At 43.0% G+C, this 23,969-nt stretch overlaps 2 protein-coding genes across 2 annotated transcripts; one reads left to right on the forward strand and one right to left on the reverse strand.

Moving 5' to 3' along the window:
• The first annotated feature begins 860 nt into the window (after positions 1-860).
• lrrc8da (leucine rich repeat containing 8 VRAC subunit Da) lies at positions 861-6,797 on the forward strand. The gene is made up of 2 exons (XM_063017058.1): positions 861-957; positions 3,259-6,797. The coding sequence occupies exon 2, from the start codon at positions 3,261-3,263 to the stop codon at positions 5,757-5,759; it is 2,499 nt and encodes an 832-aa protein (XP_062873128.1). The 5' UTR covers positions 861-957; positions 3,259-3,260; the 3' UTR covers positions 5,760-6,797.
• A 3,364-nt stretch (positions 6,798-10,161) lies between these two features.
• znf644a (zinc finger protein 644a) lies at positions 10,162-20,652 on the reverse strand. The gene is made up of 6 exons (XM_063016561.1): positions 20,579-20,652; positions 16,244-18,680; positions 13,946-14,500; positions 13,309-13,434; positions 12,226-12,325; positions 10,162-11,400 (listed from the first exon to the last, which is right to left on the reverse strand). The coding sequence occupies exons 2-6, from the start codon at positions 18,663-18,665 to the stop codon at positions 11,211-11,213; spliced, it is 3,393 nt and encodes a 1,130-aa protein (XP_062872631.1). The 5' UTR covers positions 18,666-18,680; positions 20,579-20,652; the 3' UTR covers positions 10,162-11,210.
• Between the last annotated feature and the right edge of the window lie 3,317 nt (positions 20,653-23,969).

Genomic DNA, 23,969 nt, shown 5'->3' on the forward strand with positions numbered 1-23,969 from the left:
GTGTATATATGTGTATGTGTGTATATGTGTGTATTTTGTGTGTAAGTGTATGGGTTAATGTGTGTGTGTGTGTGTGTTTATATGTGTGCATGTGTGTATATGTATACATGTGTATATATGTGTGTATGTATATGTGTGTGTGTATATATGTATGTATATATACAGTATATATACGTATATATATATATATATATATATATATATATATATATATATATATATATACATATATATATATATGTGTGTGTGTGTGTGTAGTGTGTATGTATATACAGTATATGTATGTATGTGTGTATATGTGTGTGTATATGTATTACTGATGTGTATTTGTGTGTTTTTGCATATGTGTGTATATACGTGTCTTTGGACCCTTGAGCATGAGCTTGTCGGACATCCCATAATAACAGCCACCACTCTTCTACAAAGGTTTCTCACAAGACTTTGAAGTATATCTGTGGGAATTTGTGCCTGTTTAACTGTGTGGTGCTGAGCTCGGGGTTCTGTGCAGAACACTGGAGCTTCTCCATGTCTTTATAGAGCTCGCTCATGTTGGAACAGGACAGGACCTTCCCGAAACTAATGCTGCACAGTTGGACGCACATCATTCCCTTTATATAATTGATTTATTAGACCTGTTAGCAGCTGTTTAATTTAATTAGACGGGGCGAGGCAAAGACAGTGCAGCAGGTAGTGTGGGTGCTGCGCAGGACCGGGGGACTCAGAACCCGGGTACGATCTTTATGTCTTTACCTCCAGCCTCCGTCAGTGAGGAATGTTGGCTTTTGTGTGTGAGTTTCCAGCAGGTCCGAGATGAATAATGAATGAACAAAGGTAACGTTACGAGTGTGTGTGTGTGAATGGTAGAGATGATTATACAGGGAGGTGACAGCAGTGAAAGCTCGATGTGATTCCCACGTTAATGGATCGTAACTGCAGGATCTGATCGATTTGATCACAGTAAGTATCTTTGACACACTTTGATTTCTGATCGGATCATTCAGGCTTCACCACTGATCACTGGATCACACTGGATCACACTGGATCACACTGATCACCGATCTGCTGAGGATTTACTGCTGGAGCTGAACTTCACTGAACCTGTTGATCATGAACCACCAACAACATGGTTTAAACCTGGTGTTTGGTTATGAGCTGACAGTGACTTTCCTGACTTGTTCTTTGGGGTCCCAGAGACCCCCCGGGGTGTCTTAACCAAATTAACCAAATTAATTAACCAAATAAACCAGAGAGAGGGGGGGGGGATCTGTTAAAGGTTTTGTGGCTGTATGTGTGTGTATTTGTGTTTATGTGAGTGCATGTGTATATGTATAAACAATGTGTGCATATGTATGTGTATTTTTGTTTGTGTGTATATATGTGTATGTGTGTATATGTGTGTATGTGTGTATATGTGTGTATATATGTGTGTATTTTTGTTTGTGTGTATGTATGTGTGTATATGTGTGTATGTATGTGTGTATGTATAGTATATGTGTATGTGTGTATATACGTGTGTATTTTTGTGTGTATGTATGTGTTTGTGTGTATATATGTGTATGTGTGTATATGTGTGTATTTTGTGTGTAAGTGTATGGGTTAATGTGTGTGTGTGTGTGTGTTTATATGTGTGCATGTGTGTATATGTATACATGTGTATATATGTGTGTATGTATATGTGTGTGTGTATATATGTATGTATATATACAGTATATATACGTATATATATATATATATATATATATATATATATATATATATATATATATACATATATATATATATGTGTGTGTGTGTGTGTAGTGTGTATGTATATACAGTATATGTATGTATGTGTGTATATGTGTGTGTATATGTATTACTGATGTGTATTTGTGTGTTTTTGCATATGTGTGTATATACGTGTCTTTGGACCCTTGAGCATGAGCTTGTCGGACATCCCATAATAACAGCCACCACTCTTCTACAAAGGTTTCTCACAAGACTTTGAAGTATATCTGTGGGAATTTGTGCCTGTTTAACTGTGTGGTGCTGAGCTCGGGGTTCTGTGCAGAACACTGGAGCTTCTCCATGTCTTTATAGAGCTCGCTCATGTTGGAACAGGACAGGACCTTCCCGAAACTAATGCTGCACAGTTGGACGCACATCATTCCCTTTATATAATTGATTTATTAGACCTGTTAGCAGCTGTTTAATTTAATTAGACGGGGCGAGGCAAAGACAGTGCAGCAGGTAGTGTGGGTGCTGCGCAGGACCGGGGGACTCAGAACCCGGGTACGATCTTTATGTCTTTACCTCCAGCCTCCGTCAGTGAGGAATGTTGGCTTTTGTGTGTGAGTTTCCAGCAGGTCCGAGATGAATAATGAATGAACAAAGGTAACGTTACGAGTGTGTGTGTGTGTGTGTGTGTGTGTGTGTGTGTGTGTGTGTGTGTGTGTGTGTGTGTGTGTGTGTGTGTGTGTGTGTGTGTGTGTGTGTGTGTGTGTGTGTGTGTGTGTGTGTGTGTGTGTGTGTGTGTGTGTGTGTGTGTGTGTGTGTGTGTGTGTGTGTGTGTGTGTGTGTGTGTGTGTGAAGCCGTATAGATCATGCAGTAGTGCGAGACCGGAACGTTTCTGTAGACTCTTTGTTCTTACACATATAGGACACACCATTACACACTTGCTATATTCAACACGTTACTGATACTCAACACACACATGCACACTGTAGGGTCAAAAGTATGTGGACACCCCTGCTGATTAGTCATTTCGTGCTTTTTAGCCACACCCAGAGCTCACAGGTGTATAAAATAATGATATAGAATCAATTACATGGCTTCCAAATTGGTGCAGAAGCTCCTTTTATCTTACAGCGTGTGCACCACGTGAGAGCTTAGTAAACAGAAGGTTGCCAGTTCAAGCCCCACCACCACCAAGTTGCCACTGTTGGACCCCTGAGCGAGGCCCTTAAACCTCAGTTGCTTGTGTTGTATATGGTCACAATTGTAAGTCGCTTTGGGCCAGCTTGGAGTGGAAGAAGTCCAGCGGTGGTGACCAAACACCTCTAGAACACAGCTTGCAAGTCGGTGTTTCTTTATAGAGCTTGTTCATCCTGGAACAGGAAAGGACCTTCCCTAAACTGTTGCTGCAGAGTCAGATGCATGTAGTTTTCTTTATTTGACTGAATTTTTGTGGCAGAAACACATGAATTCAGTAATTAGAAGGTGCGTCCCAATACTTTTGTCCATATTGTGTATTGATTCCATGCGCGTTTGTGTTGCAGAGATGTTCACCCTCACCGAAGTGGCCTCGCTGAACGACGTCCAGCCGACCTATCGGATACTGAAGCCGTGGTGGGACGTCTTCATGGACTACCTCGGACTGGTCATGCTGATGTTGGCGGTCTTCGCCGGGACTATGCAGTTGACCAAAGACCACGTGGCGTGTCTTCCCGTTCTGGACGAGAGAAACGACGATCCGAATGTGAACTCTCACGCGGCATCAACCGGAGCACCCGCGACGACACTGGGTGCGGCGCCCACGGCTACTCCCGATCTCCCCGAAAGCACAGTGCGGGAAATAGTCGCCCCTGAATCCCAACCTGAACCCAAGGGCCGGAAAACAAACCTGGACTTCCAGCAGTACGTTTTCATCAACCAGATTTGCTACCACGTGGCCCTGCCATGGTACTCCAAGTACTTCCCGTACCTCGTCCTGATACACAGCATCGTGCTGATGGTCAGCAGCAACTTCTGGTTCAAATACCCCAAAACCAGCTCGAAAATCGAGCACTTCGTGTCCATCCTCGGCAGGTGTTTCGAGTCTCCCTGGACCACGAAGGCGCTGTCTGAGACGGCCTGCGAGGACTCCGAGGAAAACAAGCAGCGACTCATAGCCGGACAGGCCGGACCTAAACACTCGTCGTCGGAAAACCCAGAGGACAGCGGCGTCCCATCCACGCCCATGCTGGGCAGCAACAGTGTGAAGTTCTCCGCAGAGAAGATCATCTCCAAAGGGCCGAGCATGACCATTTTGGACAAAAAGGACGGCGAGCAGGCCAAGGCGCTTTTCGAGAAGGTCCGGACCTTTCGGGCTCACGTAGAAGACAGCGAATTCATTTACAACCTCTACGTGGCGCAGACGATCATCAAAGCCCTGAAGCTAGTCGTCATCCTGGGCTACACCTCAACATTCGCTGCGTCCATCAATTTTTCCTACGTATGCCAACCCAAGATAGAACATCTAACAGGGTATGATAGGTTCTTCTGCACCCACAACATGGCCTTCATGCTGAGCAAGCTCCTGTACACGTTCATGACTCTGATCGGAATCTACGGTCTGGTGTGTCTGTACGCTCTCTTCTGGCTCTTCCGGCGGCCGCTGAAGGAATACTCGTTCGAAAAGGTCCGAGAGGAGAGCAGCTTCAGCGACATCCCCGACGTCAAGAACGACTTCGCCTTCCTCCTGCACATGGTCGACCAGTACGACCAGCTACACTCCAAGCGCTTCGGCATCTTCCTTTCCGAAGTCAGTGAGAACAAGCTGCGGGAAATCAGCCTCAACCACGAATGGACACTGGAGAAGCTCCGTGGGCACGTCGTCGGCAACTCCCAGGACAAGCAAGAGCTGCAGCTGTTCATGCTCTCGGGACTTCCAAACGCCGTGTTCGACCTCACCGAGCTGGAGGTCCTGAAACTAGAGCTCATTCCCGAGGTCAGGATTTCCGCCAAGGTTTCACAGATGACCAACCTGCAGGAACTTCACCTGTACCACTGTCCCGCCAAGGTGGAGCAGACAGCCTTCACCTTCCTGCGAGAGCATCTCCGCTGCCTTCACGTCAAGTTCACAGACGTCGCCGAAATTCCACCTTGGGTTTACCTGTTGAAGAGCCTCCGTGAGCTCTACCTGATCGGTAATTTGAACTCGGAACACAACAAGATGATCGGTCTGGAATCCCTGAAGGACTTGAGACACCTGAAGACCTTGTACCTCAAAAGCAACCTCAACAAACTTCCAACCAACCTCGCGGATCTCTCGACGCACCTCATCAAACTGGTGGTGCACAACGACGGGACGAGGTTACTGGTCCTCAACAGCCTAAAGAAAATGGTCAGCCTGCGTGAGCTGGACCTCCACAACTGCGACCTGGAAAGAATCCCTCACGCCATCTTTAGCTTGACCAACCTGCAAGAACTCGACCTGAAATCCAACAGCTTTCGCACCATCGAGGAGATCATGAGCTTCCAGCACCTGAAGAGGCTGACCTGCCTCAAACTGTGGCACAACAAGATCATCGCCATCCCGCACAACATAAGCCAGGTGAAGAACCTCGAGTCGCTCTGCCTTTCCTACAACAAGATGGAGGTTCTGCCGGCGTCTTTGTTCTATCTTCCCAAGCTCAGGTACCTGGAGCTCAGCCACAATTCCATCTCATCCATCCCGGTCGAGGTGGGACTCCTGCAGAACCTCCAACACTTCGCGATCACCGGGAATAAACTGGAGGTTCTTCCAAAACAGTTGTTCAGATGCACCAAACTCAAGGTTTTATGCCTGGGGAACAACTGCATCACCGTCATGCCCGAGTCCGTCGGACAGCTGACGCAACTGGTTTATCTGGAGCTGAAGGGGAACTGCTTAGACCAGCTTCCATCCCAGCTCAGCCAGTGTCGGCATCTTCAGAAGAGCTCGTTCCTGGTGGAGGAACATCTTTTCGACACGTTACCGCTCGAGGTCAAAGAGAACATGAGTCAAGATCATCACACGTCCTTCACCGCCGTCCAGTAACTTCTGGCACTTGGAGCTTCACCTGGACAATCGTTGTGGAACTCAGATTCTTCTGGACTTCGTTGATCTGCCGTATCGTTCCTACAGAAGCGTCCTGTATTTTCTCAGCGTGTTTTCTTTCAGTTTAGACGTAGCCAGTTCTCACTCACAAGTCTTCCCTACTGCACGACTGCCATAGTCAAAGGTTTACATATGCTACCCAGAAGACCACGACCGCGACGCTGAACCATGTGACGCTTTTTATTCCTCTTATTATTAGAAGCTGCTGTAAATGGTGAAGCTGTTCACAGTCAATCAGGCTTTAAATCTGCATGAGCTGAAAGCTTCTGATGCAACAAAGAAGCTCCAAAGCTGAACGAAGTTTATTTGTTTGTTACTAATCACATGGACGAGAAAGCAGACGACTGTGAAGCTCGCTTGACTGTGGACAGACACACTTGTGCTTCAGCGGCTTCTGATTAACCCAAGCCGTCCTGTTTTTAATGAGTCTGGAATTAAATCTGACCAGCAATTGTGCAAACGCAGGATGAAAGCTGGTCACATGGGTGCTTTGGGTCACTGTCTTAAGTAATTTTGCATGTTCTTCGAATCGCCCATGTGATTTTTATTCCTTGTCTTCAAAACATGCAGAAATTGGCTGCACTTAAGCGCCACTAGATGTGAACAAGTAAGTGTTTTGCCCTGTAACGGACTAGCACGCTTTCCAGGGTGTATCCCCCACCCACTGTGACCCTGACCTGGTTGAAGTGGTTAGTGTAATGAATGAATGAATGACTATAGTGTCTTCACATCTCCGTATCCTGTCCGGTCTCTGGTCAGCGCAGGGATGAAGGGATACTTAAATACGTTCCTAATGAACTGGACAGAGGGTAAAAACACACTACAGACAATCCCACTTCCAAAAAAAGTTGGGACAGTGGGTGAAACACAAATAAAGACAGGACAAAATGATTTGTAACCTGTCTTGTATGAGTCAAGGTTCACTGGACGTACGAACGCCTGTACAACTGTGTGAATAAATATTACATGAATATAAAATTTAAGCTAGATTTTTACCATCTACCGTCCATAACATTATTAAAGGATTATTATAGAATCCAGAGACTTCAGGAAAAAATACTATGTGATTGTTTCCCCCACTTTTACTCCCAATTTAGTCGTATCCAATTACCCGATTGCATTACGCTTCCTCTGTCCTGATGCCGACCACTCTTGACCGAAAAGAGCCGTGTCCAACACACGCCCCCTCCGACACATGTGCAGTAGCCGAGGCGGGTTCATACGGGGCTCAGATTCATGCAGAGAGCCAAGCACTGATCCCCATTATCCCTCATCTCTGTGCAGTGCCGTCAATCAGCCAGCAGAGGTCGTATTTGCAGCAGTTCTGAGGAATCAGTTATGAGGCATCCTCCCTACATGTGGGCGCCCAGCCTGCCGGTAGCAGAGCTGCGATTCAGAGCAGAGCACTGTGCCACCTGAGCGCCCGTTAGGTGTTTTTGCTTATTTCAGCGAGACAATCCCAGGCCACATTCTGCCGTGTGTTACACAGCCTCACTACAAGAGACTCTTTGTAAGAGAGTGCAGGAGCTAGACTGGACTGCCTGCAGATCTTATGGTGCATTCTAAAGCACAATAAATAACAAAAAAAATAGCTGAGCAGCTGAGGTGTTTTATCAAACAGAAACAGGGAAAGGATGTTACAGGACGTTGTTAGAAAAAGTGAAATAACACGGTGATGAACACGCCCCCGTCCCAACTCTTTTGAAGCTTGTTTTCAGCTTTAAAATTGAATTTAAATACATTAAATATTTTGTCTTGAATTGAACGCAGGTCAAAATGGTTTTGTAAACGTTTGCTGTCTGTATTTATGTACGTTTGCTTCTGTCCCAACATTTTTGGAAAAGTGTTTTAATTAAAATCATTTTCATAAAATTCTGTTTGATTTTTATCATTGGAAAAATGCTGGTAGAGGAGAATTTGAAACCCGGTAAAACCCTGATAGAGGCTCATTACTGCTGGGTTCCAGGGTTCGAATCCCCATTAGTGCTATCGGCCGGTCGGGCTGTGTCCGAGGACGAGGGGAGGGACGGTCGAGACTCAACGGTGGATCGGCGTCCTGTATGATGTGTGGTACCGCATTGCTCCCTGTGATTCCGGGGAAACCGGACCCACTGTGATCCTGACCAGGATAAAGGGTCAGTCAGGTGGTTTCATATTATGGTTTTACACTATATAGCCAAAAGTATCTGGACACCCGTTTAAATATCATGGTTTGAATAGTCGTGTGCAAAGAAGCTCCAGTTGCTCTACACAGAGCCCATCAGTGCATCACTGACCGCACTGTGTCTACTGACAGAATGGGCACAAATTCCCACACACACCCTCCAAAGTCTTGTAGAAAAGCTGGACAGTATTAGAGCTACAGGAAAAAGCGAGCAATGTTCACGTGTCCCAATACTTTTAACCAGATAGTGTATCTCACACCCAGAGCATTCCGAAACACGGTGACGAAACTCCGCCCGCCAGCGCTTTTCTTTACCAGTTAACGATTTATTACGGAAACGTGACAGGAAGTGACCTGCCTATCACACCGCTGCAGGACAGGAAAACGTCTCTTCCTCTCCTGGAATTAACGCCTCCTCTCTCGGCGTGTCCTTCCCACCCCTCGCTCACGAAGCACTAATAAATATAAATATATAATAGATCTAAATATATAATACATCTAAATATATAATAGATCTAAATATATAATAAATATAAATATATAATAAATATAAATATATAATAGATCTAAATATATAATAAATATAAATATATAATAAATATAAATATACAGTATAATAAATAAGTATATATTAAATGTAAATATATAATAAATATAAATATATTATAAATATAAATATATAATAAATATAATGTATAATAATTAAATATATAATACATATACATATATAATAAATAAATATATATTAAATCTAAATGTATAATAAATCTAAATATATTATAAATATAAATATATTATAAATATAAATGCATAATAATTAAATATATAATACATATAAATATATAATAAAAAAATATATAATTGATGTAAATATATATTAAATATAAATTAAATAAATATATAAATATAAATGTATAATAAATAAATATATATTAAATATACATATATGCATATAAATATATAATAAAGAAATATATAATGCATATAAATATATAATAAATATAAATGTATAATAAATAAATATATAATAAATATATAATGCATATAAATATATAATAAATAAATATATAATACATAAAAATATATAATAAATAAATATATATTAAATATAAAAATATAATAAATAAATATAAAATAAATATAAATGTATAATAAATAAATATATAATACATATGAATATATAATAAATAAATACATAGTAAATATAAATATATAATATATATATATATATATATATTAAATCTAAATATATAATAAATCTAAATATATAATAAATATATAATAAATCTAAATATATAACAAATTTAAAATAAATAAATATATAATAAATAAATATATAATAAATAAGTGTGTCCCAAATTCATCTTTGTAACCTAAAGACGCTTCTCAAAAACACCCACCACATCCAAAAACCACAAACAATAGAACAACTAGAAATGTTTTGAGCTCCTTTCGCTCTTTTTGCTCAATCATCAGACCTAAATATAGTTCGCACTTTATTATTTCACAATATTGTGGATTTGGGACACAGCCAGACAGACTTGTACACTACCAGGCTTCTTAACACATAATTGAGATCTTTCACTGCCTACCGTAGTAGTACAGTAAATTCCACTAGCTCCCTGTGCGTCTGCATGTACATGATTGGCTACTATCTGGAGGGTGGGTGGTGGCTGAAAAAGTCTAGCTGTTGGTAGGTGCACCCATCAGTGCAGGTCCCGAATGCGTCAGTTAGGGCATCCGGGGTAAAACCTGCGCCCAGTCTGATATACAAACCAAAATGACCCGCTGTGGCAACACCTACATACGACTGGAAACCAGTGCTAATGGTACCACATGAGAAATTAGTGTCCCCACTTCCCAAAGCATTAAATAGGAACTCTGATGGAACATGGGGGGGAAACACGCCCCCATACCAACAAATTTCAAAATACTCTTTTCTATAACTAAATAAAAAAAATTCTACTTTTATCAGTCAAAGCTTCAAAATCTTTACAAAATGTCGCAAGTTTTTTGGAAGCAGGGTTTGTATGTGTTAGTGCTGGATTGGACAGTGTCGTTTGACAAAATCTCTGTCTCTGATTGGCCGACGTGGTGGTCACGCGTCGGTCTGGCTGGTCCATGGATGCACCGCTCTGGTACCAACACATCAGCGCTTGGCGTTAATATTCCAGCTGATCAGAGACATCAAAAAACGTCTTTATTTTTTGCACGACAACAAAAACTTTACATTTGGACATAAATTATTTCATAACAAAAATAAGAGTTTAAAATAAACGTGGACACGAGTAACAGTTCACGGCTCGCTCGATCGCTCTCAGCATGACTTGACGTCACAGGTCGATGTACGACGGTCCGAATGAGACGGCAGGACGTGTGAACGGAATCTGGATTAAAACCCGTGTGGTTATAACTAGGCATGACACGATTTTCAATACTGTCCATAAATTTATGATTCCCTGGAGAGGGTTGCAGGTTCGACGTCGTTATCTGCAGTAAAGGCTGTATCGGATTCACAGTGTGTAAAAGGACAAGAGCATTAGGGGGGCACTCGTAAAACCTATACAGATGTTTTAAACCTCATAAACTGATGCAGTTACGACCTCTGCTGGCTGATGGATGGCACTGCACAGACGGGGAATAATGGAGAGCAGTGCGCGACTCTCCGTGCGCGATACGGATAAATAGGGATGAAAACTGAGGGGAAAAAATCACAAAAACAGACCAGATTAAACCAGAATGGAGTATTAGGGTGCGTCCGGGTACACCCCTTTCTCTGTAACGTCGGAACATGCCTAGTTATAACAAAAACACTATAGGAACACACACTCCCCAAATAATACCAGACCATTTTAACGTAAATCAGAGAAATCAAACCTTTTATAATGAAATATTTCTACTATTTATTTTCTTTACAGGTTCAACAGGACTAAAAGTTCCAACCGGTTCAGATCTCTCATACATGTTTGTGTAGCGTGTTTGTTCTCTGGCTTTAACCAAACCCGACCTGTAGGTGTGTGTGTGTGTGTGTGTGTGTGTGTGTGTGAGGCGTCTGAGGTAACAGTTGTGTTTTGGTGTCTTGGTCTCATTAAGTACTGAAATGTATAAAACACCAGGACGTGGAACCGTCCGTATAAAAACCGCCGCGTCACCGCGTGCTGCCGAGAGGAAATTCATGAACCGGTACGCTCGGCCCCGCCCGCCTGCGTGTGCGTCTGGTCCCGTCCTCATACGGACGTCTGAGGCTGCGCGTGTGTGTTCGGCTCGTCCGGGAGGCCGGTCAGACCGGTCAGGCCGGTGACCTCCACCATGGCGGCGCCCGTGTGCGGTACGGCCGTGTTCATGATGTGTCTCTGTAGATGCTTCACCCAGTCCTCCTGCACCGACAGCGGGCCCTGGAAGACCAGATCACAGAACCTGCACACACACACACACACACACACACACACACACATGAGTACAGAGATTAGATACACACACGTATACACACTATACGACCAAAAGTATTTGGACGCCTGACCATGAGCTTGTCGGACGTCCCATTTCAAAAACAAAGGGTATTAAAATAGAGGGACAAGACTTTGAAGTATGTATGTGTATGGGAATTTGTGCCTGTTGAGTCAAAAGGCAGCATTTGTACGCCTGGGCACTGATTGATCAGTCGGTGTTCCGGTTCATTACCAAGGTTTCTTGGTGACCTTTCTTCATGTCTTTAAAGAGGGCCTTCCCTAAACTAATTTCCTTTATATAACTGATTTATTAGACCTGTTAGCAACTGTTGTGGCTGAACACAAGTGGCGTCCCAATACTTTTGTCCATATAGTGTATAGTGACTCGGGTTCCAGTCAAGGCAGCACCACCTCCGGCTGCTCCTACGATCAGATTTCTGTCCACTTTACCTCCCAATTTGGGTATATCCGATTCCCCTAGACACTCTGGCAACCCCTGTACCACGTGTAAATACAAGTGGATCCTTACAGAAAGTCCCCCTGCTCCCGACGTCTGTGATTAGCTCAGCAACATCATGCCAGGCTTAATTCTGCTTCGTAGACACAGAGCGCGTGTGCCTGACCGACCTGCCTGCGGTCCAGATGTATCTCGCATCAAGAAGAGGAGAATCAGACGACGGCGAGCACGAACTGTCGAGCAGCTGAAGTCTTGTATCGGGTTTTTCATACAGGCATCAAATTCTACATTTATTTATATATTTACACATAATGATTAATAGAACACATACGGTACCTGCAGGTGAGTCTGTACAGATCCTCAGGAGTCTGTGATAAAAGGTGCGTTTTCTTCTTAGAGCCGGATCTCGAGCGCTGCTTCTTCTTACAGTCGTACGCTAAAATAATAACACAGATTAATAACGTGAGAAGATGGACACACAGGGATCGGGGTGATTATGAGCCTCCGTCACACTCTTTTCCGGTGTAGTGATGAAGCGTCGCTCCCTACTCCCTACACAGTCTGAAGTTCACTTCGTTTGAACATTTTCGTTACCTTCGGATTGGAATCTCACTTAAAATGGTGGAATACCCTACGTAGTGCACTTCACAGGAACAGATCATGTGAATGGAACGCTCCTACAGAATCGGCGCTAATGATCGTAAGAGCCGCTTTCTGAACCAATCAGAGCTTCTGATTGTAATTGTTAGTAAGAAATGCTGTTATTTGCATTTATTCGGTTTGCGTCACACAGATGACGTGGTAATGAAACGCTCGATCGGCTTTCTAACCACTTCCTGTTTAACTTCACGACCGGGAAAAGTTTGGAGGTTTTTAATCATAAGCACATTTACAAAATAACGGATTCTGTTCCTAATGGGACGCACGCTTATAAATGTAATAGCATCTGGAAGAACAGAAGCTAAGGTAAGCAGCGGTTATGATGGTTTCTGCTGTGTTTGGGATTTTGGCCGCTGTGCCGTGATTTATCGAGCGCTTTTGTTCTGTAATGAAAACAAAACGTATCAGTTGAAGCTTTTAACTGGAACCTTCTTGTTACAGAAATCACATTCATTTACACAATGAGGAGGAAAGTAAAGACACAAAGTAAAACGGCTAAATACACTCGCTAATCTGTTGTTGTTTTTATCTGAACTTACAGATTATTTCTTTATTTCTGCGCTACATTTATAATATATGTTTTGTGTAGATTATGAGATGACTCGACTCGTGACTCGTATTTTGTGACTCGTGAACATCTCTGATCAGAGGTCGACACAGCAGAGCAGTTCTGCTACCAGTTCCAGTCCAAACGTCTTTAGCCCGGCGTCTTTTAATTCTGTATTTAACTCTTATTTAACTAAAAAATGAACGACTTACTTGTTCCTTCCAGGAGGGCGTTTTGTTTCCGGCGCAGGTACGCCCGCAGGTGATTGGACAGGGCGACGCCGCTGTAGAACGTGGCGTTACAGTGAACACAAACCCTCCGGTTCAGTTTACCTTTCTCTGAAACACAATTCAGGTCTGAAGTGAGACCCTAAATCTAATGAGCTCACGATCTGGAGTAAGGATGTTAATGCTCTGCTGATTTGAGACACGCCCTCAGTGTGCAGCGCCAGGTCTGATTACAAACCCGTTCAGAACTACTATGGAACTATTACACATTAAAATCACCGCCACCCCAACCACACAATTTCAGCTGCGGTGGTGGTGACGCCCCATCCAGCCTCCCTTACCTTAGATGCGCCCAATTGTGACTGTTGGGAGCTCGGCCAGGCTGGTACTACCACTGAGACTCAAACCTGAAGCAGTCTAGATAGAACTGTCCTTGTCTTCACACACGTAATGTGTCACTCAGTCACTTTGGACTGAAGCTTTAACTATATAATATAATTTACTAATATAATTAATAATGTAGGTTTTTTAAGCACGTTATGCTTTCAGCTGTTTGAAAGTCGCTCAGGATCTGAGCATATTCGAATAAATCCAACAAAACATAAGAGTATAAGAGTAATACCTGATACTGAATTTGGCAGAGGTTCTGGCGGCGCTCCTTCTTTAACCGGTGGTGCCAGCAAAGCTTTGCGAGCAGTTTGGGGTTGAGTTCTGGCTCTGGCCTCCTCGTGAGCTCTTCTCTTCTTCAGAATTCCTATTAGATCACTGGACGGTGAGCCTTTACTCTCGTCCTCGTTGCTCTCCGTCCCGTTATTTTCCTGAGACGAGACGTGATCGGCTTGTACGAGGCGCTGCACCTTGGCGGCGGAGGCGATGAGACCGTTTTTTAATCTGAAGGGATTGAAAGCGTTCCTCGACCTGCTTCTCTTTTTGTTTTTCAGGGCCTGGAGTTTGGAATGGTACTGTTTATTGCGCATCAGCGTTTTGAGGACGAGCACGGGCGATTTGGTGGTCGTCGTGGAGCACGGCTTCCCCAGACGCTTCAGGTGGCCCCGGACGTGATTGGATAATCCCGTCCTCGATTCGAACCGCTCTCTACACAGGGGGCACACGAGGTTGTACTTCTGCTCCGGAGGGGGGTCGCTCGGGGACTGGACGGCATCTGGAAAGTCCACATCTGTTACGGTGAGGACAAGAAAAATGAGAGAGCAGTCACGGAAACTTGAAGCTCTACACTTGAGCTCAATTCTCTCTCACGTGAGGATGATGAATAGAAATACATTATAAATTAATAAATGTATAGAATGCGACTTAAAATACAAACAGCTTGTGTGGGTTCTTTATCCTGTCCGAATTTATACGCCACACTAATTTTACAATTGGATTCTTTAACGACGGACCTGCTAATACACCGTAACGTCACGGCAACCATCACAAAACCACACTGGTTCCTGGCTGGTCAAGGAGAAGAACATGGCACCCAGGTGGCGCAGCGGGATTTTCCTCTAGCACACCAGCGCCGAGATTCTGAGCTCCTCGGTTCGAAACTCGCCGTTGCCACCGGTCAGCTGGGCACCATCTGGTGGGCATAAGTGGCCGTGCCTGCAGCAGATACTAATTGGCCACCGTATCTGCAGGGTGGGGGCCGGACTGTGTGTGGGATGGGTGGGTCTTCATACGCTGTGTAAGGACCCTGATTGGCAGAAGAGACGCCTGTGTAGAAAGCAGGGGCGTGAAGAGGAGGGCTGTACACGTGTCGGAAGAGGCGTGTACAGCGACGTGCTCTCCTCGGATGCAATCTGGCATCTCTCAGCAGCGGAAGATAAATTGAGTCGCTAAATAGGGAGGAAAATGTGGAGAAAATTTTTTTGATAGTGCCAAAACTAGGTTAAACTGTACGTTTAAAAAGTCCAGATTTATTTTATAGTCCTGTGTCAACTTTGTGTAGCTTATAAACTGGACACAAATGGTCAAATCGGTACTTTACACATATCAGTGCACTCTAAGTGCTAATCCCAGGCCCGGACACTGTGTAAGAACTGTGCCAGATCAAATATGCGGACCAATGATCCACTGTGGAAACCGGAGCAGCCAAAGGAATCGTCCATTCGTGAGAGATGAAGTCGTTTGATGGGAATGACCAAGAAAAAATAATATTTATTTATTAATTCTATTTTTTTCTATATATGTTCTTTATGCATTTTCTCCCGTTTTAGCGGGTCCAATTGCCCGATTGCGTCACGCTTCCTCTCCACCAATGCCGATCCCCGCTCTGATTGAGGAGAACGAAGCTAACCCACGCCCCCTCCGACACATGGGCAGCAGCCGTATGCATCTTATCACCTGCACTTGCACCAGCGTCGTGCACGGAGAGACGCACCCTGACAGCACTCTTTCCTCATCTCTGTGCAGGCGCCTTCAATCAGCCAGCAGAGGTTGTAATTGCACCAGTCATGGGAGAGAGAGAGACCTCATCCGGCTTAGTCCAGCCCAGCTGAACAACAGGCCAATTGTTGTTCATGTGGCCGCTCAGCCTCAGCCGGTAGGCAGAGCTGAGATTCGATACAATGTACTCGAGATCCCAGCTCTGGTTCCAGCGTGTGTTTTTATCGCTGCGCCACCTGAGCGGCTTATTTATTAATTCTTTGATACTTGAGTCTCAATATTAAATGTGACGACTGGGAAATTTACTAACAATGGAATTACCCAAAAGAAAAGAGCTGAAAGGTCTCTGGTTTTATTATTTAGGTATCACAAACATCACATAAATAATGCAGGATATTCAAGATATTTAAGGACCGTAGTGTTAAGTAGCATTGTTTATAATTTAGGAGTATTCCTTAATGACAACCATCCAGGGGTTCCTCACATTTACAGTCCTGGACATCATCAAGAACAAAAGAAGAAAAATCAAACCCACCTTTCTGAATCCGGGGTACCGCATGCACCCTCCGGCGATGGGGCCCTTTATCATGACACGCCACTTCAGCCGTAGAAACGACATGCCGGGCGTCGTAGCTCACACCCACCCGGTGCAGATGCCCTCGTACGTGGTTGGACAGACCGATCCCTGACTCGAACAGTGCGGGGCAATAGGGGCACCGTTTCAGATTCACCGTCACGCCCCCGTTCATTAATACTGAACCCGACTCGGTGGTATCGGGCCACACTTCCGTTTCCGTGCATTCCTCCTTGATGGAAAACATCTGCGGTAAAGCCGGAGGGAAATCTCGCTCGGAGGGATCGCAGAAGGCACGCGGACTTCCCTTCGCAGGGGGTGAACTGTCACTACAGAACTGCCCGTTGATGCCGTCAGGATCATGTTTGTTTAGAAGGTACAGGCTGGAGTTCTGCTCAAACATCTGCCTGCATTTGGGGAAGTCGATCAGAATATCTTGGCCCTGGAGGTTGTGGAATGGAGTCGACGCTTTCCTTTTGGATGGGGACTTCTTTAAAGGCTTTGACTTCGTTGGCCGTACAGATTGGTACTCGGTGCTCGTCTTCTCTCCTTCAGAAGCGCCATCGTAAGTGCTGAATAAATCAGGGTCCACGCTGACTGAAGTCACTTTCTTTAGCGCAAGTTGTTCCCCTTTGCTTTTGGAAGGGGGTATAGATGCCTTGTTGAGGGGTAACTTGGCCTCCAGATTTCTAGACATCTTGGTGGTGGATTTACCAACATCTGGACTGTTTTGGGTGACACAAGTGTGGTCCAAGTTGGGATCAGGGTTGGTTTTCTTTTTGTGTGAAGGCGTTTTAATGGATTTGTCAGGTACGGATTTACTCTTGGGTAATTTATTGCTGACAGAGTCTTTCCACTTCGTTCTGTCGATTTCTAAAAGTCTACAACCTTCCGACGGTTGGGTTTTTTTGGGTTTAGAGGGTTTAGCTGACGGTAAACAGTTTTTACTACTTTCCGAACCGTGAGACGATTTCTCTTCTTCTTTATTTAAAACGGGTCGGTGTGGGACCTTCGTGTGATTCTTAACAACCTTGTTGTTTTTTTTCTTTTTCGACCTACACAACGTTGGCGCGCTCCTACCCGCCGCGCCCACTTTCCGTTTCCCGCTTTGCAGCCCGTCCTGCTTGCACTTTTTCAACGGTTTCTCCTGAGTGACGGGATGCTTACGGATCAAGTGGCCGACCAGATCGACCTCGTTCAGAGCCGTGTGGTTACACTTCGGACACGGATGATACCGCTTCTCCTTCTCGTGGGTTTTGGCATGTTGGACGAAGTCGTTCGGGCAGTTGGTTCCGAAGGAGCACTGTGGACAGTGTAACCGTCTGTTCTTGCCCTTGTCTTTAGTTTTATTGGGTTCTTTAACGTCTGGAAGATTTTTCTTCTTCTTTTTCTGGTGAACGGCTACGTGTTCCAGAAGAGAGTCGCGATCGTAGAAGGATCTCTCACACTCTCTGCATATAAACGGTTTCTCTTTTGTATTTTTCTTCATGTGCGTTTGTGAGTCTGATTTCTTTTCGTAGCTTTTATTGCTCGGTAATAACGTAGACTCTACGTTTGAGCCGGATTCTATAGATATGCATCCTCGGACGAATGTATGGTTTTGACTGGTTTTCCTACTTTTCACTGGTTTGGGGGAGAAGTGTTCAAAGGTCACTTTGGTTCCGTTTGAGTACTTTGACTTTTGAGCTCCTTGGCTGCCTTCGTCCTGGTGATAATGTTTTGAGTCTAGTTTAACATGGTCACCGTCGTCTTCTGACGGATCTACCATGACCACCATGTCCATTTTACGCTTCCTTTTCCTACAGTTCGAAGTGGCCGTTATCTCCTCAGTGTCCTCCATTAGGAAGTCCAGGAACTCTTTATGGGGATTCCAGTCCAGATGTTCTCCATCGTCGCAACTGTCCTCTGGAGAGTTCTCCGGAGAGTCCGTGGCAAAGCCCCACATTCCCTGGTTTTCCACATCTCCTGCTGTAAACATCTGCCTGGCAGTCGCTTCATGGTCTTTCTGGAGCGGGTCGCATTCCTCCAACTGGACGCTGGTCGTACTGGGAGAATTTTGTGCTTGCGCCGATTCAGGCAGGAACCCCGGCACGTTCTTGGAGATGTCCAGCAGAACTTCGTCCGAAATATGGGGCGAACTTGACCCGTTGACGTAGGCGGCCTTGGCGGGTCCTTCGGCGTAGATGGAGTCGATGAAGCTGACGTGTGTTAGGAGATCTGAATGGTCCCCGTTTGGCGTCATGTTCTCGTACGGGCACTGCATTGACAGTTCTAATACGCTTCCTCCAGAGGAGAATACTGGCGTGTTCAGTAAATGATCAGAGATTCCTGATATGGGTTTGGCATATTCTTCGGTCTTGATACTCTTCTCCAAGACAGACATGCCTCAGGACTGTGTCTGCAAGACGCAGAAAAAAAACAACAATATAAAAAGCAGAAATTTGGACCTAAATTTGATCTCCTAGGTAGAATTGAGGGTTTGCAGTTCAGATGGGACCTTAGAGTTAGAAATGGTTCCAAGTGACACACCTGAGTCATGTACAAACCCTATTTCCAGAAAAATTAGTGATTGCAATATAACGTGCCAAAATCAATCAATATGAGGGACATCATCTGGTTCCAAGTGTACACGAGACTTCTACAATTGTGAAGTCTCTACTGTAAAATACACAATAACAATAAATCTATTAATGCATTCTAATAATCGAAATAAGCATCCTGACCGACTGTAAACATTTAATAATTTATAGCTGGTGGTAGAGCTGGGTGGTACAACGGTACATTCAGTATACCGGCTTTGAATTCTTGTATGGTATGGATTTTTCATATACCGCCATACCGTAGCACAGTTAATACAACAGCTGTATCTTCAATAGGGCGCAAATCATATAATATTGTTTAGCGCTAAAAGCACTATGGAGCGCCGTGCAGATTAGATACAGCTCACTTGTTAACCAGTAAACATTAGCTTAACAGTGTTAACAGGTGAGAAAGGTTTTCTTGATATGGTGAAAAAAATAAACAAAAACAGATGGAGGATGAAGAGAGGAAGACCAAATGTGCACCAGAGGAACCTGCCAATGAAAGAAGACGTGTGGGCAGTTTAGAACAGACTAAAACACTTTATACTGGACGGTCTGTCCAGCCACGGCTGTTACGAACGACATTACGAACGCAGTAACGATGCACATACACAAGGACACGATTCCTCTATATACAGTCAAGAAAGAAGCTTTTAGAAACGTTATAAGTAAACTGGAAACGGACAGATTTAAAGTCGTCCACTTTTCTACAACAGACCTGTGGTCAAGCTGTACAGTGGAGTTTTAATTGTTTAGGGGAAAGCTAAGGGTAATTGTACAATATAAAATATAAAAAATTAAATAAATACCGTGAATCCGTCAGAATCGTAAAAAATACCGTGATACAAATTTTTGGTCATACCGCCCAGCCCTAGCTGGTGGGTAATATCGTTTTACATTTCACTTGATACTTGGAGTGCTAACAATTAGTTCATTAACTAATAACCAACAAAAAACTTAATAATGGATTAATAATGGTGATTTAATTCATGTCCTAGCGGAGCTGCAGATCTTGTACAGTTCATCTGCTGTCTTGTGAAATGATGCACCTGCAACTCCCATCATTTGGGCTCTTTGAAACTCTGTTAGTTGCCTCATGTTGCTTTAAAATCACACATATTTAAATGAAATAGTGTATTATCAGGGTAATAAAATGAATCGAATAGAATCACTTGTTCAGTTGTGATTGTGATTCAGTCACATTCGAGTCAAGCTCCTGTTCTTTAAAGTGTTTCCGATATTTTGTCCAACACATCTATGTAGGAACTTAAAGCACAACTGCGTGCAGCACATGTCACAAGTTTAAAGTCCTGTCACAAGTCCTTCATTAGATCAGACCTAGTAAAGCATTAAGATTCAACATGAACACATGAATATTATCACACCAGTCTTAATCAGGTCTGATTTTCCATCTTTGCTGGTGGTCTGGAATCAAGAATCAAGCATCAAGCATGAGCACTGTGCACAGTAAAGCATGCACAGAGTCCCAGACTGCACAGTGTGTGCAGAAACACATGCAAACATCGTTTTAACAGCTTATAACTGCTGTAAGTCTTTATTCTGTTCCTAATTCATGCTGTGCATGGGGACTAAAGTGTTAGCAAGGTAGCAAGGGCTGCCTATTATCATCTACATTAGGCTAACAGCTCTTCCACAGCGTAGATTTATCTCTTTAATTTAAAATCCATTACGAGCAGAAGTGTTGAATGCATACCTTCGTGCTGCCGGCAGAGAGAAGAAAAACACCGAGGTGGAATCATTTCATTTTGTGGAAAAACCTTCCATCCATTTCGAAGCCGCCATGTCTTCGCGATGCTTCATGGACAGCACCATTACAAAGCTTTAGGGGAGACGCGGATGTGTGTGAATATAAACTACAAGATTTACATCTTATAAAACAAATTATAATGTATTTACTAAATGTAACACATAGAACGTATTGGGGTATTCAGATATTCATGAATAATCTATTGAATTTGATAAATTGACGCGGTAGTTCACACGGCTTTACCTAAACACAAAGTGGAATCGTCCAAATAACTGGCACCAAACACCCCAGTCGTGTATGGAGACTGAAAGGACCGACAAAAGATCCACATTCGGTTCATTTTAAAACAAATTACACCAAATTAAGACCTTAAATAAGTGTAATTATGTTTGATTATCTTTGATAACATGATAAATGATCAATAAAACATGACAGGTCCGAGTTTTGACCGCGGTAAAGCAGTTCGCCGGCTGTTGCTACACATACAGCAGAGAAACAGACTCATTAAATATGAGCTAATTAAGTATTAATGGATCACATTTGGTATTTTATCGTATTTATTTATGTATATTTGAATATTCTTGGCAGAATTAAAGTGTAACCGTTTGTTTTAATGTAGTCAAACATGCACACATTGCATTCCTGCACTAGAAATAATGGTACTTTAAGTTTCTGTAAGATTTGCATGTTGTGAAACCAAATTGAATATTAAATTGTGTTGTGTGGTGATCAAGTGATTTATCTTGTGAATCCTCAGTGTTGTTCTAAGAAATAGAATCAGAATCTTTATTTTCACCAAGTACCAGGTGTGCAAGGAATTTCTTTTGGTGCTGGTGTTACCATATAAACATCTAATTAAATAATATAAAGTTGTACTATATATAAACATAGAATAAAAAAAATATAACAGCAACAACAACACTATAGCATTCGTAGCAACAGTATAGCATCCAAAAACTGATGATTATAACATTGAAACTACAATATTTAAGATAAAATTGATTATAATCAGATTCACAGCATTGTGAGAAATGTCCAGTTTGTCCAGTTCATTAAAACATCCCTGTTATGCCATAATCAAATAAAATGTTCTCAGATTAAATTCAACTTTATTGTCATTGTGCAGAGTATAAGAACAGAGCCGATTAAAAGCAGTAGCATCTAACCAGAACTACAAGATAGAGATTTTTTACATATAATGCATAATATAATAAGTGCAGAAGTGACCAGGTAAGTGAAATGAGGAGACACAAGATAATGCTGATTGTACAGAGTAGTATATAATTACATAGTTACAATAATTACAGAGTAATGAAAGTGGAATAAAAGTTGCTAAATGAACGAGTAATGAATGATAATATGTATGTATATGTATATAGATTTGTATTTGTGTACGATATTCACACTTATTGCATATGTTGCACAATAATTGATCAATATTATGTAAAGTTCTTGCACTGTTGTCACTTTTGCACACTTGGTTCACTTTAAATTACTTTTATTTTTAATTATATTTAAGCTTTTTTAATTTCACTTTTTAAATTTCTGTATTCTTACACTTTAGATTTTAAACATTTCTATTTTTGGTATAATATATATTTATGTGTACTTTATGTTAACTTTTTGTAACTACTGACTATGTATGTGACAAACCTTGATTTGATAATAAATAGAGTATATAAGTATAGCAGATACAGTGTATCACAAAAGTGAGTACACCCCTCACATTTCTGCAGATATTTAAGTATATCTTTTCATGGGACAACACTGACAAAATGACACTTTGACACAATGAAAAGTAGTCTGTGTGCAGCTTATATAAAAGTGTAAATTTATTCTTCCCTCAAAATAACTCAATATACAGCCATTAATGTCTAACCCACCGGCAACAAAAGTGAGTACACCCCTTAGTGAAAGTTCCTGAAGTGTCAATATTTTGTGTGGCCACCATTATTTCCCAGAACTGCCTTAACTCTCCTGGGCATGGAGTGTACCAGAGCTTCACAGGTTGCCACTGGAATGCTTTTCCACTCCTCCATGACGACATCACAGAGCTGGCGGATATTCGAGACTTTGCGCTCCTCCACCTTCCGCTTGAGGATGCCCCATAGATGTTCTATTGGGTTTAGGTCTGGAGACATGCTTGGCCAGTCCATCACCTTTACCCTCAGCCTCTTCAATAAAGCAGTGGTCGTCTTAGAGGTGTGTTTGGGGTCATTATCATGCTGGAACACTGCCCTGCGACCCAGTTTCCGGAGGGAGGGGATCATGCTCTGCTTCAGTATTTCACAGTACATATTGGAGTTCATGTGTCCCTCAATGAAATGTAACTCCCCAACACCTGCTGCACTCATGCAGCCCCAGACCATGGCATTCCCACCACCATGCTTGACTGTAGGCATGACACACTTATCTTTGTACTCCTCACCTGATTGCCGCCACACATGCTTGAGACCATCTGAACCAAACAAATTAATCTTGGTCTCATCAGACCATAGGACATGGTTCCAGTAATCCATGTCCTTTGTTGACATGTCTTCAGCAAACTGTTTGCGGGCTTTCTTGTGTAGAGACTTCAGAAGAGGCTTCCTTCTGGGGTGACAGCCATGCAGACCAATTTGATGTAGTGTGCGGCGTATGGTCTGAGCACTGACAGGCTGACCCCCCACCTTTTCAATCTCTGCAGCAATGCTGACAGCACTCCTGCACCTATCTTTCAAAGACAGCAGTTGGATGTGACGCTGAGCACGTGCACTCAGCTACTTTGGACGACCAACGCGAGGTCTGTTCTGAGTGGACCCTGCTCTTTTAAAACGCTGGATGATCTTGGCCACTGTGCTGCAGCTCAGTTTCAGGGTGTTGGCAATCTTCTTGTAGCCTTGGCCATCTTCATGTAGCGCAACAATTCGTCTTTTAAGATCCTCAGAGAGTTCTTTGCCATGAGGTGCCATGTTGGAACTTTCAGTGACCAGTATGAGAGAGTGTGAGAGCTGTACTACTAAATTGAACACACCTGCTCCCTATGCACACCTGAGACCTAGTAACACTAACAAATCACATGACATTTTGGAGGGAAAATGACAAGCAGTGCTCAATTTGGACATTTAGGGGTGTAGTCTCTTAGGGGTGTACTCACTTTTGTTGCCGGTGGTTTAGACATTAATGGCTGTATATTGAGTTATTTTGAGGGAAGAATAAATTTACACTGTTATATAAGCTGCACACAGACTACTTTTCATTGCGTCAAAGTGTCATTTTGTCAGTGTTGTCCCATAAAAAGATATACTTAAATATCTGCAGAAATGTGAGGGGTGTATTCACTTTTGTGATACACTGT

This window comes from Trichomycterus rosablanca, chromosome 20, assembly GCF_030014385.1.
Source record: "Trichomycterus rosablanca isolate fTriRos1 chromosome 20, fTriRos1.hap1, whole genome shotgun sequence".
NCBI lineage: Eukaryota > Metazoa > Chordata > Actinopteri > Siluriformes > Trichomycteridae > Trichomycterus > Trichomycterus rosablanca.